General features: G+C 52.0%; 1 protein-coding gene across 1 annotated transcript; it reads right to left on the bottom strand.

The window, feature by feature from the left end:
- Window positions 1-2,047: 2,047 nt before the first annotated feature.
- SDHB (succinate dehydrogenase complex iron sulfur subunit B) lies at window positions 2,048-13,874 on the bottom strand. The gene is made up of 8 exons (XM_027693225.1): window positions 13,785-13,874; window positions 12,344-12,471; window positions 10,528-10,613; window positions 8,219-8,355; window positions 7,573-7,689; window positions 5,410-5,511; window positions 5,132-5,254; window positions 2,048-2,303 (listed from the first exon to the last, which is right to left on the bottom strand). The coding sequence occupies exons 1-8, from the start codon at window positions 13,857-13,859 to the stop codon at window positions 2,226-2,228; spliced, it is 846 nt and encodes a 281-aa protein (XP_027549026.1). The 5' UTR covers window positions 13,860-13,874; the 3' UTR covers window positions 2,048-2,225.
- Between the last annotated feature and the right edge of the window lie 1,296 nt (window positions 13,875-15,170).

Raw genomic sequence — 15,170 nt, 5'->3', positions numbered from 1 at the left:
CCCGGACAGTTTGCAGGGAACAGCCCAGGCTCTGCCCCCCTGGAGGGTTTTGTGCCCCCAAATCCCTCAGGGAAACCCAGCAGGTTCTGCCCCCCAACGTGCTTTGCCTCCCTTTCTCTTCCAGCTCACAATTCCTGCCTGGAAACCCCCTCCCAGGGAATTCCAAAGCCAATAATGGGGTGCAGACCCCACAACACCCTTGGATCAGCCCCCCCAGCCACACCTCGGCTTTTGGGGGGGCTCCAACTCCTGCAAAACCACTGCCAGGAAAATCCAACCGCCGGGAAAGGGCCGTTCCCACCCATCCCACCACATCCCAGCCCATCCCAAAACAAGGCACTTTGGGTTCCTTGCCCATGGAGGGAGAGAAATCCATTATCTTCTTCACAGGTGAGGTGGATTTTGTCATTGGAGCAGGAAAACCTCAGGCAAGGCAGCAAGAGGCTTCGGATCCTGCTGTGTTCCCATCCGAATATTCCCAGGAAACAGGCCTGGATTTGAAATGAAGGCGGCAAAAACTGGTTCATTTTGTCCCAAAAACCCCCATGTTAACTAAAAAAAAAAAACAGTGGGAGAGGATGAGGGGGCATCACAGCTCTGTTTATTCCAGCCATTGATGAGCAGCTCCTTGGATTTGAGCAGGGAATCGGGATTATGGAGCACAGGGATGCAAAATAATCATAATATTATATAATTACAATGATAAAGTCTCGTTATAATGGGATCAACGGCCTCTCCCTGGGGGATTCTCCGTCCCAGGAGCCACGTGCAGGACCAGCACTGACCCAGCTTAACCTGAGACACAGAAATTTGGGATAATTCAACCTGGATTTTCAGTGGGAAGTCTCCAATTCACACGTCCCACGTGAGATTTTGGGAACGAAACCCTTGGCTCCGGGAAAAGAAAGAAGTATTTTTGCAACGAAGGCAGAAACACCAGTTGGACTTCTGGAGGCAGGAACGAGCTCTTACAGCAGGATAAAAATTATGTGGAAAAACCAGCATAATTTCTGGGATCAGTCTTTCCCACCTCATCCTCATTCCCTGCCTCCCAGCAGCATCCCAGTGCCAGGATCCCAGTGCCAGGATCCCAGTGCCAGGATCCCAGCATCCCAGAGAGCCTCAGCAGCAGAAGCAGCACATTCCTACAAGTTTCCACTACAGTTAGAACAAAAAACCATCAATTAAACAGCAAACCTGGACCCTCCCAGGAGAGCAAAGAATTCCATTCTTTCCTGGACCCTCCCAGGAGTGCAAAGAATTCCATTCTTTCCTGGCCCTTCCCAGGAGGGCAAAGAGCTGCTCCAACCAACAAACCCACCACAATGTGAGAAATCTGGAGGTAAAAACACACTGGTATTAAAGAGAGAGATTCAACCCTAAGAAATCCCATTCCATTAGGACTTGGAATAAAAATTCCTTAGGACTTGGAACAAAAAACTCCTTAAGGAACTTGGATTAAAGTTCAGGATCCCAGCAGGGTGGTGACAGGACACCTCGTTCCCAACAGAGCTGCCTCTGGGATTTTATCCCGTGTCAGCTCCTGATCCTCACTTTGCTTTGGGATTTCAGAACCAGGATCCCTCCACCATTCCCTTTTCCCAGCCAATTCCATTCTTTCCTGGACCTTCCCAGGAGTGCAAAGAGCTGCTCCAGGCAACAAGCCTACCACAAATATCCCAAATTTGAGAAACTTGGGGTAAAAACACACTTGTATTAGAGAAAAGAGAGAGATTCAACCCTAATAAATCCCATTTCAGTAGGTCTTGGAGTAAAAATTCCTCAGGACTTGGATTAAAGATCAGGATCCCAGCAGGGTGGTGACAGGACACCTCGTTCCCAATGGAGCTCCCTCTGGGATTTTATCCCGTGTCAGCTCCTGATCCTCACTTTGCTTTGGGATTTCAGAACCAGAATTCCTCCCCCATTTCCTTTTCCCAGCCAATTCCATTCTTCCCAGAGCCACCCCAGCTCTTCCCAACCACCCCCCTGGGAGGTCTGGGATGCCCCAACATCGTTCCACAGTCAGTAAATCACCGACTTCAAGTTGTTCTTTCCAGTCTTTATTGGAAGCGCAAACCTCTGGGAAGAACAACTCCCTGCTGGAAGCTCCTGTGGCTGCCCCGGGTGGAAGCTGTGTCTGGGTGGAGCCCCTGGGGGGGTTCCATGGAGATTCCAAGGGGGATACACGGAGGTTCCAGGGGGATACACGGAGGTTCCGGGGTTTACGCAGCCGTCGCCTTCTGCTTGTAGGTCGCCATCATCTTCTTGATCTCAGCAATGGCCTTCCCAGGGTTCAGACCCTGCAGGGAAGAGTTGGTCAGTTCCTCTGGAAAACCCGGAGCATCCTTCCTCCCTCCCACGCATCCAAGTCAGAGTAAACTCACAAATATGCTACAAATACTCTACTCAGAAACAGCTGGGACAGGAGCTGCTCAACACCCCTTTTTCCCCCCAAAAGCTGGAGGAAAATGTGATGTTGTGCCTCCTTTCAAGCACTGGGAGGTTCCAGGATGGATCCCAGTTTCACAAATATGCTGCTTCCCATGACAATAATTGGCAGAGGAGCTGCTCAACACCCTTTTTTCCCCAAAAGCTGGAGGAAAATACGACATTGTGCCTCCTTTCAAGCACTGGAGGTTCCAGGATGGATCCCAACTCCCAAATATGCTGCTACTCAAAAATAGTTGGTAGAGGATGTGCTCAACACCCCTTTTTCTCCCTAAAAGCTGGAGTAAAATGTGATGATGTGCTTCCTTTCAAGCACTGGGAGGTTCCAGGATGGATCCAAGTCGTAGTAAACTCACAAATATGCTGCTTCTCATAACAATAACTGATAGAGGAGCTGCTCAATATCCCTTTTTTCCCTAAAAGCTGGAGGAAAATAGGACACTGTGCTTCCTTTTAAAGGCTGGGAGGTTCCAGGATGGATTTAAGTCACAGTAAACTCACAAATATCCTGCTACTCAACCTTTCTTCCCCTAAAATTTGGAGTTCAGTGTGATGTGGTTCCTCCTTCCAAGCACTGGAAGTTCCAGGACAGATCCCAGCTCCCAAATATGCTGCTACTCATAGGAAGAGTTGGCAGAGGAGCTGCTCAGCCCCTCTTTGCCCTAAAACCTGGACTCCAGCCTAACTGAGGCTGCATTTGCAGAGCTGGTTGAGGAGGGTCAGGACACCCAGGGCCAGCTCAGGCCCTGCCCCAGGCAGGGGGGGCATTCCAGGGAGGTCAGGCTGTGCTGAGCCAGCTCTGCTTTATCCAGCCTCCACTTCCATGGGAAGAGCAGAGCAGCCTGGAGCAGGCAGGGAGCTGGGAGCTCTCCTGGAGGCTGGAGCAGCAGCACCTCCCTGTGCCTGCAGACAAACACTCCCTTGGCTTTGGAGTCGGGTTTAATCAGCAACGCCAGGATCAAAGGGGAGAAGGAGCTGTGGGGACTTTAATGAAGCTCAAGCAGGACTGAATTCCACATTTTTATGGGTGTTTGGACTTCTGGAGGCAGGAAACAGGCTTGGAGCAGCCTGGCAGGAACTGGAATTATAAACCAAGAAAAGCTGTGTGTGGAGGCACTGGGGGGGTGAACAAGGTCGAGGCACAACATGGAAATGCTCCAGCTGAGCTTCCCTCAGGTTTTCCTACAAAATAGACCCACTTCCCATTGCAAAGGTCCTTAATCCTGCAGCACTGGTGCCAAAGCAAGCAATCCTAAGCCCAAAAGGAGAGGGGGATTCTGTGTGGGACAGAGAATGAGTAGGAATTACCCCTGGTGCAGATCCCACCAGGTCTTCCACACTGATCAGGACAGCCAGGACTAGGGAATGTGAGTGGGAACATGTTATTAACCATAAATCTGCCTCACATTTCAGCTCAAGTGCTGTTTCCCTACATTCCTACAAACAGCCAAGTCTTGGGTTTCACCTTCCCCTTCAGCTGAGCTCTGGGTCACCCCAGGTGATGAGCCAGCTCCCTAAAAAAGGAGGAATTATGGGCTGTCAGGGAATCACTCTGGAAAAATACCCCCACAAATGAGCCTGAGCTCCTGACAGACACATCCTCCCAGATCTCAGGCAGCTCATCCTCCCCACACTTGTGATCCACTCAAACATTTCCCACTATTCCACAGCCCAAGGAACGATTCCCCCACCAGGTGCAGGGAAAGGTTGTCTGGAAAACAGCAGAGCTGCTGGGAAAGCAGAACTCCGTCAGCAGGGTTAGATGGGATATTGGGAAGGAATCCTTCCCTGGGAGGGTGGGGAGGCCCTGGCACAGGGTGCCCAGAGAAGCTGTGGCTGCCCCAGCCCTGGAAGTGTCCAAGGCCAGGTTGGAGCAACCTGGGACAGTGGAAGGTGTCCCTGCCCATGGCAGGGGGGGCAATGGGATGAGCTTTGAGGTCCCTCCAAACCCAGACCATTCCAGGACTTGCTCTGCCCAACAACAGGCACAAGGTCACTCAAGATGACGAAGAGGCATGGTCTGATTTGGGCAAGTTTGCTCAATTTTCCAAAGAAATTCCAGAGAGAACTTCCCTGGAGCATTTCTGGCAGTGCCCCACCATCCCACTCCTAAATCCTGGGGACAGAAAGGCCCTCAAAGCCCAGCTGAGGAGGAAGGGATGTGTGATCCAGCCCCTGCCCCAGCCCTGCATGCTCCCGGCTGCAGGAACGCTGGGATTCACAGGGCTGAGTGAGTCAGGGCAAGGTTGAGGAAAAGAGAAACCCAAGAGAATCTTTTCCCATCAGTGTCAAGCTGGGTGCATGGAAAGGAGCCAGGAACTCCAGTAAGGACATGGAGAAGGCTTTGGGGAGCCCTCGGTGTGGCCTGACAGTACCTCAAGGGGGGTTATGGAAAGGAGGGGGAGGGACGGATTGTGACGGGACAATGGTTTAAACTGCCAGAGGGCAGGGACAGATGGGATTTTGGGAAGGAATTCCTGGTTGTGAGGGTGGGGAGGCCCTGGCACAGGGTGCCCAGAGAAGCTGTGGCTGCCCCATCCCTGGAAGTGTCCAGGGATGTTGCTGGAGCAACTGGGGCTAGTGGAAGGTGTCCCTGCCTGTGGCAGGGCTGGGATGGGATGAGCTTTAAGGTCCCTCCCAACCCAACCCATTCCAGGCCTGTCTGAGGACACATCCCCACCTTGGGGCAGGTCCTGGTGCAGTTCATGATGGTGTGGCAGCGGTACAGGGAGAAGGGGTCCTGCAGCTGGGCCAGCCGCTCCTCCGTGTAGTCGTCCCGGGAGTCGATCATCCAGCGGTAGGCCTGGAAAGCAGAGGATCTCACAGCCCAGGAATGCTCCTCAGGGGGCTGCCACCAACCAGGGGGAGAGTGCAACCATCCCACACGGGAATTCTGGGCCGGGATGGGGTTGTTTCACCATCTGCAAACAGGGGTACTGGGAACAGAGGGACCCTCACCTGCATGAGGACGGCGGGGCCCAGGTACTTGTCCCCGTTCCACCAGTAGCTGGGGCAGCTGGTGCTGCAGCAGGCACACAGGATGCACTCGTAGAGCCCGTCCTGGGGGGCACAGCACACTCTGTCACTGCAGGAACTCCCCACAGGGGCACTGCCACCAGCACCACCCTCCCCTCCGGAACCGCCACCAAACCCTTCCCGGCGGGGGAAGCGCTGCTGGAGCAAAGCAACTGAAACAAGGCACACAGAATCCCCCCAGCCCAACCCAGGACCCCCAGCTCAGGGCCAGGAGCTGGAATTTGACAGTCCTTGTGGGTCCCTTCCCACTCAGGATATTCTGATTTTATGACCCACATAATAAACCAGTGTTTGTGACAACAGGGGGAAATGTGTGAACTGAAGGAAAACGTGTAAGTTGCTTGATTTTCCTGCATTCCTTCCTTCCTTCCAGCCTGTCCCAGTGAGGGAAGGAACAGACAGGTCACCAGGTAACAATTCAAGGCCATGCTACAGAAAGAAGGAAGAGCAAAGTCTGCCCAGCAGCCTCCAGGAGAGCCCGGAGCTTGTCCTGGAGAGCAGGCACGGGAACGGTGCCAGCCTTCAGTCACTGCCCCATTTTTATACTGAACAAGGACGTTTTCTTTCAGGCACAGAGGAACAGAAAGTTAGTCCTACACAGAAGTCATTCAGGTACTTTTAGTTTTGCTTATTTCTACTTGATTAAGAAAAAAAATTGCCCCGGACACAAGAGAAACTGAGGAGCTGAGGGTCTCCAAAGTCTCTTTGTAGCTCCTCAACCTCCCCCAAACTAAAAGACAAGAGTCCAACCCAACTTCATTTAAGTATCTGAAAGTTATTTTGGAAAAAAAGGCTCATTAAATTCAGTTTTGGAAGATCCCTGATACCAGAACTCCCAGCAGCTTGGAGCAAGCCTTTGGAAAGTCTCGTCAAGAGGGAGGTCAGAGTGACCCCCCATCTAAATTTGTCTCATTTCTAATTGCACCATTTCACAGGATTTACAGAAAAAGGGGGGAGTTTTTCAGCTGGCACCATATCCAGGTTTGTCCTGCACCCAAAGGAAGAGCAAGCTCAGCCCTGAGATCAAAGGCAGGTTCCCCAGCTGTGCCCGGGGTGAGGCAGCTCTGCCCTCCCTTCCAGGTTCCCTGATTTCTCCTGGAATGAGAAAGCGATTCCAAGGAGGGGGAAAATCCCTTCAGTCCTTACACATGGATCAGATAACACTGGGAAGTGGAGGAGAAGGAATTGTTGCCTTTGGATAGAGATTCTTTCACCCTGTGGTTGTTCAGATGTCACAGTCACTGTCGACACCTGGGACTGGGCTATTATGGGATGTCCCTGCAGATACATACAGTGGGATCCTCCCAAAGATCTCTGCAGCTCAGGTTTTTCCCTGAATTCCCTTTTTGCTGTTCATATCCACCTCTGCTTTCCCAAAATCCAGCCCTGGTGCCTCCTCAGTGACAGCACTGCTGTGGAGCAGGCTGAGCTTTGGATCATGGAATGGTGGATCCACCAAGGCAGGTTAGAGGGGAAAAAACCTGCTGATTTCCTGATCCTGACTGTGGCAGCCAGGGAAACCCACCCCAAAACTTACCCACACTCTCAGCTTTTTAAAAAGCTCTTATGGCCCAGTTGTTCCTCAGACACCCTTCAGCTTCCTGCAGAAATTTTGGATCTCCACCACCAAAACCATCCCCTCAAAATAACGCTCTGCTCGAGACAGACACCCAAAAACCTGCACTCCCGCTCGTGTCTCCACATCCACAAGGACTTGGATGAGTTTTCCAGGCTGTAAATCCCAGCAAGCAGCGACACGAGAGCTCTGCCCCGTGTGCCACAGGCCAGGCAGACACACAGATCCCAGCCTTATCCCCCCGGAACAGGACAAGCCTGGAGCCTGCCCAGCGTCTCCACAACACAGGGTTGCAGTGGGAATGGGATCAGAGTGCCCAGGGCAGCCCCAGCTCCAGCTCCTGGGCCAACACCCCCCTGGGCAGTGGCCCTGCCGTGCCCTGCACCGCGGGGACAGGTCCCACCGCGCCGGGGCTGCGGCAGCTGCGGGCAATGAGAACCTGCTGCACATCAAGGTTTAAGCCTGGTCTTATCTGGGAGGGGCTTTAAGGGGGGAGAAGAAGCAGTGACCAGTTTCTGACGGTCTTCTATGGACTGCAGGTACTGCTGCTGGCCCTCCTTGGACTTGTCCTTCTTCTTCAGGTAGGGCTCGATGGATTTGTACTGGGCATAGAAGTTACTCAGGTCCTGAGGGTCACAGAGCAGAGAGGTCACAGTTATTAGGATGAATTTTATACAATTACAGAATATCCTGAGCTGGAAGGGACTGAGTCCAACTCCTGGCCCTGCCCAGACACCCCAACAATCCCCCCTGTCCCTCAGAGCGTTGTCCAAACCCTCCTGGAGCTCTGGCAGCCTTGGGGCCGTGGCACTGCCCTGGGGAGCCTGGTCAGTGCCCAACACCCTCTGGGGAAAGAACCTTCTCCTAATGTCCCACCTGACCCTCCCTGGCACAGCCTCGTGTCACAGCAGACCAAAGTTCTGCAGCAGAGATCCAACACCTGCCCCACTCCAACAAAAGGTGGCATCTCCTACCTCGACCTGCCACATTCCTCCAGGGGAGGACAGATTTAGTCACTGCAGACCCACCCAAAACCAGCAGCACGAGGAACACGTGAAATGGGAGACCTGATCTTGGCTGGCACCTCCCAGTGCCATCCTTCCCACCCCAACCTGCCTGGAACGGTGCCAGCCACGGTCCCAAGCTGGCACTCACCGGGACAAGGTCCTTCACCACATACATGTGGGGCAGAGGGTAGATTTTGGTGACCTTGCTGAGATCAGAGTCGATTTTTTTGATGCAGGCCAGCGTGTTCCCCCCTCCAATGTTCATGGCACAGGAGCCACAGATGCCTGAGTGGGAGAAAAGCAGTAAAGGGTTAAATTTGCCCTCTTAAAGAAGATCCTCTTGGCCCCAAACCTGCCCCTGGGCTGTCCTGAAGAAACTCTACGTGAGAAGAAAAACGCCAGGAGTTGCCACTGGGCCAAACATGTTGTTACTTAAATAAAAAACAAATGCAGGAGTCGCTTTCATCAAAGTCCAAACACATTCTCAGTGGTGAAGCTCCTTCCACAACACAAAACAAGTGGCTTGGACACCTCATGGCTTCCAAATCATTCATTAGGTTTAAGTTTTTCGGGAGGGGAACACATTGAGCTTTGCTCAGAGGTTTGAAGCACGAGGTTGTGTTGGTGTGAGGCAGCTAAAAATAAGATTATAACGTGGGCAACTGATGCATCTTCATCAGTTATGGAATTACAGGATTGTTGGGGTGGAAGGGAGATCTGGAGATCATCCAGTCCAACCGCCTGCCAAGGCAGGGTCACCTGGAGCAGGTGACACAGGAATGGGTCTGGAATGTCTCTGGAGAGGGAGACTCCAGGCCCTCCTTGGGCAGCTCTGCCACCTTCCACGGAAACAATTTCTTCCAGATGTTCAGGTGGAACTTCTTGTACTTTAGTTTATGGCCATTGCTCCTCATCCTGTCGTTGGGCACCCTGGGAAGAGTCTGGCACCATCCTCCTGGAGATATTTTATATGGATTCATGAGATCCCCTCTCAGTCTTCTCTTCTCTGGACTAACCAGGCTCAGCCCCCACAGTCTCTCCCTCATCAGAGAGCAGAAAAATGGTCCAAAGCATCCCTGCAAATCAGGACTATAAACCCAGATCCCTCAGACAGGAGGATTTTGGTGCCTGTGCAGAGCAGTGCCATGAGCTGCGCTGCCAAAGGTGAGAGGACAGACACTGCCCAGAGCCAGCAGCACAAAACCAGCCTAATAAACAGATTAAATGACATCACTAACGACCTTCAGTAAGAAAAGGATCAGCTGCAGCCCAGGAAAGCCAAGCTCGACAAGAAAAGCACTGCAGAAGTGTCCCAGATACTCCTCATGTGAGAAGGAGACAAATGCTGGAAGGGCAAAACTCCAATTTCCAAGGATTTTCCCCATCCCAGCTGAGCTGAGTGCCAGGAATGTCCCTGCCAGTCAGCCCTGCTGCCAGGCTCCCCTGGCACTGCACCAGGGTCATTCCTCCCGCTGCAGAAACGGTGACAAGTATTTTCCAGCCAGGGCTGCAGCCTCAGGACCTCGTGCTCCCAGCAGGAATGTGGGAGCTGGGCTGTTTTTTGCCCTGCATGGCAGAAAAGGGGCAAGATCGAACCAGCCCAGCTTGAAAACCTGTCTTCTGCAAGGAAAGTATTCAGGGCAATGCATTCCAGCCTGGGAATCTTTTGGCTATCTAAATATCAGACACTGAGAACAAGCATTCCCCATGGAATTCCTCCACCTGCTATGCAGATTCCAGAGGAAACGGCTGCGTTGGAGCTTTTCATTTCCATCCGAGTCCAAACATCTTTAGGCAGCAACTGGCCTTAAACTTCTCCTCCTTGCAAACCCACCTCATTAAATCCAAAGCTGTTCCACAAAGGAATGCATTTCACAACAGCCTCCCTTCTTGCTTTTCCACAACTCAGCATCCCAACGTGACCCCGAAACGAGGAGGATTTTTACAGGGAAAGTCACCCAACAGGGAAGTTTTACTGCAGCTCCAGACCTGCTGATTTGTACCTGCATGAGGAGCAGCCACAACAGAAAACCACCAGCTGCCCTTTTCCTCAATCAATCCCTGGGCTTAGTCAAAGGGCCAAGAAAAAGATTCCTGAAGCTATTCCTAGAAGTCCTAAGTGCTCTTCCAGTTACACCCTGTCTTATTTCCACAGCAGCACTGAAACAGCCCCTACAACTCGTTCCCATTCCGTCTCTGCCCCCTCAGTCTGGCTGCTGGAATCTCTCCTTGGATTTGCCCACGCAGCCCAGCACTGGAGGGCAGCAGGATGAACCAGATCAGGAGAGAAACTGGAACAACTGGGGCTGAGCTGTGTGATTACACCCTCTGAGCACGAGCTCTGCCTTTGCTGCTCCATTCACTGAGTGTTTCTTACATGCAGGTGGAAGAGTTTTAAAGAGTTACACATCCACTGTCAGCAACAAACAGTATTCCAGGCTGGAAAATCCTTCTTACCTTCCCTACAGGACCTGCGGAAGGTCAGGGTGGAGTCCATCTCGTTTTTAATCTTGATCAGAGCATCAAGCACCATGGGCCCACACCTAAACCAGAAAACAGGGTCAGTTCACCTGGAGAATCCCCCCAGACTCAGGGCTGGGCTTCTGGCACCCCAACTAAGCAGCACCTAAAAGGGTTTTGGATCAGCTACAATTAATACACATTTTTTGGCAATCCCAGGCAATAAAACAGAGATTTCCTGCTGAGGGTGGGAGTCAAACCCTTTCTCCTGCCGATGCCCTGAAGGTTCAGACAGCACAACTCAATCCCAAGTGCCTTGGACTGGTTCTCTTTGCTTTTGGGTCAGGCTTTAACAAGTCAGTCTGTCCCCATTAGTCACAAGAGACACACAAAACCAAACAGTCGTGGACAACTTCTGTAATTTTCTATCCAGCAGACAGGGCAACACCCAGAAATTATCCACCAGTGCAAGTCACACAGAAATCTGAGTCCTCTGTCACGGGGTTCTTAAGTAGGGGCTGGGGAATTTGTGTGGAACTCCTGGAAAGGGCTCGGGGTGAATTCCTGGGGCAGGAGCACGGCACCAGCTGGAGCTCAGGGAAATGCAGGATGTGTCCAGGAGAAGGTTTCTGCACCACAGGGAATCTGAACCCCTTCCCAGAATCACAGGGAAGCAGGAGCTGTCTTTGGGATCCCACACCAAAGTGTGAAGGTGGTTCCTACAAGGTTAATATGGCCTCAAAATTAGAGGCAACTCAGTGGGAATAAACTTCCACCTTCTCTCCCAGCTCTGGGACTGGGACTTACACATGGAGTGTCCTTTTGGAACACTGAGTCCCAGGATGGTTTGGCTTGGGAGGGACCTTAAAGACCATCCAGTGCCACCCCCTCCATGGGCAGGGACACCTTCCACCAGCCCAGGTTGCTCCAAGCCCCGTCCAACCTGGCCTTGGACACTTGCAGGATGGGGCAGCCACAGCTTCTCTGGGCAACCTGTGCCAGGGCCTCCCCACCCCCAGAACCAGGAATTCCTTCCCAATATCCCACCTAAATCTCTCCCCTTTAGTTTAAAACCACATCCCCTTGTGGTACCACCTGCCCATGTAAAAAAATCACTCTCCCTCTTTTCTAGAAGCCCCAAAACTTTCCACATAAATAAAGAGTATTGAAGTCTTCAAGTCTTCAGCACAACTCAGGGACACAGATAAAACCTCACAAAAGTCTCAAAACAAAGTGACCATTCCCTACTGGGACATTGGCACTCGGGGCACAGTTTATTTGTCACACACAGGTGAGGGATGGGCAAACAACCCCACAAAACCACAGTAAAATTTGTTATATAACTGATTATATTATCAGGGAATTTTTATTAATTATATTAAAAAGATGTATTATTTTAAAATATACATTATATGATCTATTATATAATGGTATAGAAATATATATTATATAATTATACATAAGTATATAATGTATTCTATAATTCTATAGAAATACAAAAAACATTATATAATTTTAAAGACATCTATTCTATATTATAAAATTTTATAGAACTATATCTTCATATATTAAAATATATTAAACCCAAAACATATTAATTATACTACCAATAAATCATTTGTAATAACAAAATTATTATTCATTAATCATTGAAATTTATTCTCTTATCAGTACATACCATCAGTGTCCCCTGTGCTGAAGACAAGTGAGCAGCACTTCCAGGGCCACTCCAAGCTTTTATCATTCCCTGGAGCTCAGTGAGCTGCTGACACCTTTAGCACCTGGAAAAGCTCTTCCCGCAGGGAATACTCACTTGTTGAGGTCCACCTCGTAGGTCTGCATGCGGGGTTTGTCCCCAGCTTTGTCGGGGTCCCATCTGTAGATGGCAAATTTCTTGAGCCGTGGTGCTGCCGCCGCCGCCGTCTGGGCTCCCCGGCACTCCTGGATCCGGCACTCCTGGATCCGCAGGGAAAACTGCCCTCAGCTCCCTCCACGGGCCTTGGGGCCAGGGAACAGGGTGACAGGAGGCAGCACTGCTTTGTATTTGGGGATTTGGAGAGGTTTGGGAACATCCTGACAAGGATTTGTGGCAGTGGTGTAACCCAGTGATGCAACCCCCCCCCCCCCATCCTGGGGCTCCCTCCTCCATGGGGTACTGGAGATAATCCTAAAATTAAGGGGCTCCCACAGGTGTTCCTGCAGGCACCGTGGCCTTCAAACCCTGCAGGCTCTCCCTGCCCCCAAATTACCTACAGAAGTTCCTAAATACTCCCTACCCAGCTCCAGGCCAACAAACCACCTCCTCCCGCTATTCCCCCAGGGAGCTTCTTCCTCCTCCAGGCCACCTTCCCATCTCAGATTTCCCTAAATCACTCCACATCCCTATTCCTCCTGTTCCCACACCTCTTCCCAACCCCTTTCTGGTGCATTTCTCCTTCTCCCAATTTCCTGTCAACCTTTATCTCCCCCTAAACCATTCCCAGACCCTTTCCTGCTTCTCTTTGCCCCCAGACCCTCCTCAGCATCCCCCTCACCGACCCTCTTCCCCCTCAGCTCATCCTCCTTTTCCCACCCACTCTTCCCACCTTTTAGCCCATCCTGGACCCCCTCCAGCCCCCTGCCCAGAGCCCCCTCTGCCACCCCTCACCTCCCTTCCCAAACTCCCTCCAGCCCCCTCTGCCACTGACCCTCTTGTCCCGCAGCCCACCCCCTTCTCCCCTTTTACCGCATCCCAGACCCGTCCAGCCCTCTCAGCCTCCTCTCCCATCCCTCCCCTCCTGTCCATTCCCAAATCCCACAGACCCTCTTCAACTCCCACACATCTCCCCCAACCGCCTCTGCCACTGATCCACTTCACACCCGCCTTCTCCCACCGACTCCTCCCTGTTTCACCGCATCCCGGACCCCGTCCTGCCCCACAGCCCCTGCCCAGAGCCCCTTCTCCCACCCCTTCCCTCCTGCCCATCCCCAGCTCCCACACATTCCCCCCAACTCCCTCTGCCACTGATCCTCTTCCCACTGCCCTTCTCCCACCCACTCTTCCCATCTTACCCCGCACCCCGGACCCCGTCCTGCCCCACAGCCCCCTCCCTCCATCCCCCTCTCCCACCCCTCACCTCCTTCCCCTCCTGCCCAATCCCAAATCCGACACACCCCTTCCAGCCCCCCATCTCTCTCCACAGTCCCTCCAGCCTCCCCTCTGCCCCCTGTCCCTCCTCCCCGCGCCTCCCCCCCGAGCCCCCCAGCTCCCTCACCGCCCGCGGCCCGGCCCGCAGGAGCTGCGCGGGGACGCGGTGCCTCAAGGAGACTCCGAGCGCGGCCGCCGCCATCTTGGCGCTGCGCAGTTCCGAGCCCGCCGGAAGTGACCCCGGCGCCGCCATGTTGTGCGCTGAGGGGGAGGCGGGCGCCCTCCGCCATCTTGGGTGCGGCGGCGGCCTCAGGGCAGGCGCCATGTTGAGTGTGGCGCGCCCTGCGGTACAAAGCGGGCTGGCGGGGCCAGGACACCTAAATCCCTCCTTTTTTTTGGGTGTGAATCCCACAAAAATGACCCCTTGTTTTTTTCATCATTAATTCCCGGCCTCATTGCATTTGCACGGAGGTGCCCACACCCTCCCCTCACACAGGGGACCTGCCCCAACACCAAGCGGGGCAAAATGGCGGGTGCGGGGGGTTGAAGAATGACAGAACCATTGGGGTTGGAAAAGCCCTCCCAGATCATCAAGTCCAACCTGTGACCGATCCCCCCCTTGTCACCCAGACCATGGCAATTAGTGCCATGTCTAGTCTTCCCTTAAACAGCTCCAGGGACGGCGATTCCACCACCTCCCTGTGCAGCCCCTTGCAAAAAAATGCCACCCCCTCCTCTGAGGGCTTCTGTCCCTTTCTCTCACGATTATTACCCATTATTATTGAATTTCACGACTTTTTCCTCACAGCAAGTTTATTTATGAAGTGAGTTGTGACCAAAACATGCCGAAAAAGCCACTGGGGGCAAAGGTGGAGGGAAGAAGAGAACAAGGAGGAGGAGGGTGAAGAAGAGCAAGAGGAGGAGGCGAAGGTCTCAGTATTGTTACCAAACAAGTTTTTTTTTAAAAAGGAGTTTATGCAGCAGTGGGGGAAATGCTGAGAGATTTAATCCATGGAATAGATGAGGGATGACAGGCAAGCTATGGGTGATGTCCATGTGTTAGAAAAACAAAAGTTTGGGGCTTGATGTACTTTGGTGTTCTCAGACCTGGGGGAGGAAGGTTAACAAAGCCTAGGAGAGAAATTTATTGTTGAGACTTGGACACCAGGAATGTAGGATTTATAAAGCACAAAGACACAGAAACCAGAGATGAAGAGCAAACTACCAAAGACCATTACTGAGACTCTCCCTATATGGGAAAGAGATAATAAAAAGACTGAAAATTAGCATGAGAAGCAAAAAATCAACAACAAATAGAAGATAGAATACTAATTAATTAGGAGAACTGTGTAACTTGTAAACCAATGGACACCAATTCCTTAATTTGCTAGAATTTATAAATAGTTGAAAGTTTTGATAACTGATGTACATGCTTTGTGGAGTGTTCTCCATGTACCTCAGTGTTGATTAACATTGACTTTCCAATCCAACAAACTGGTTAGAGAGTTTATTT

Source organism: Neopelma chrysocephalum, unplaced genomic scaffold (assembly GCF_003984885.1).
Source record: "Neopelma chrysocephalum unplaced genomic scaffold, ASM398488v2 Primary Assembly neopelma1_90, whole genome shotgun sequence".
Classification (NCBI taxonomy): domain Eukaryota; kingdom Metazoa; phylum Chordata; class Aves; order Passeriformes; family Pipridae; genus Neopelma; species Neopelma chrysocephalum.
This window is presented reverse-complemented; position numbering and strand designations above follow the sequence as displayed.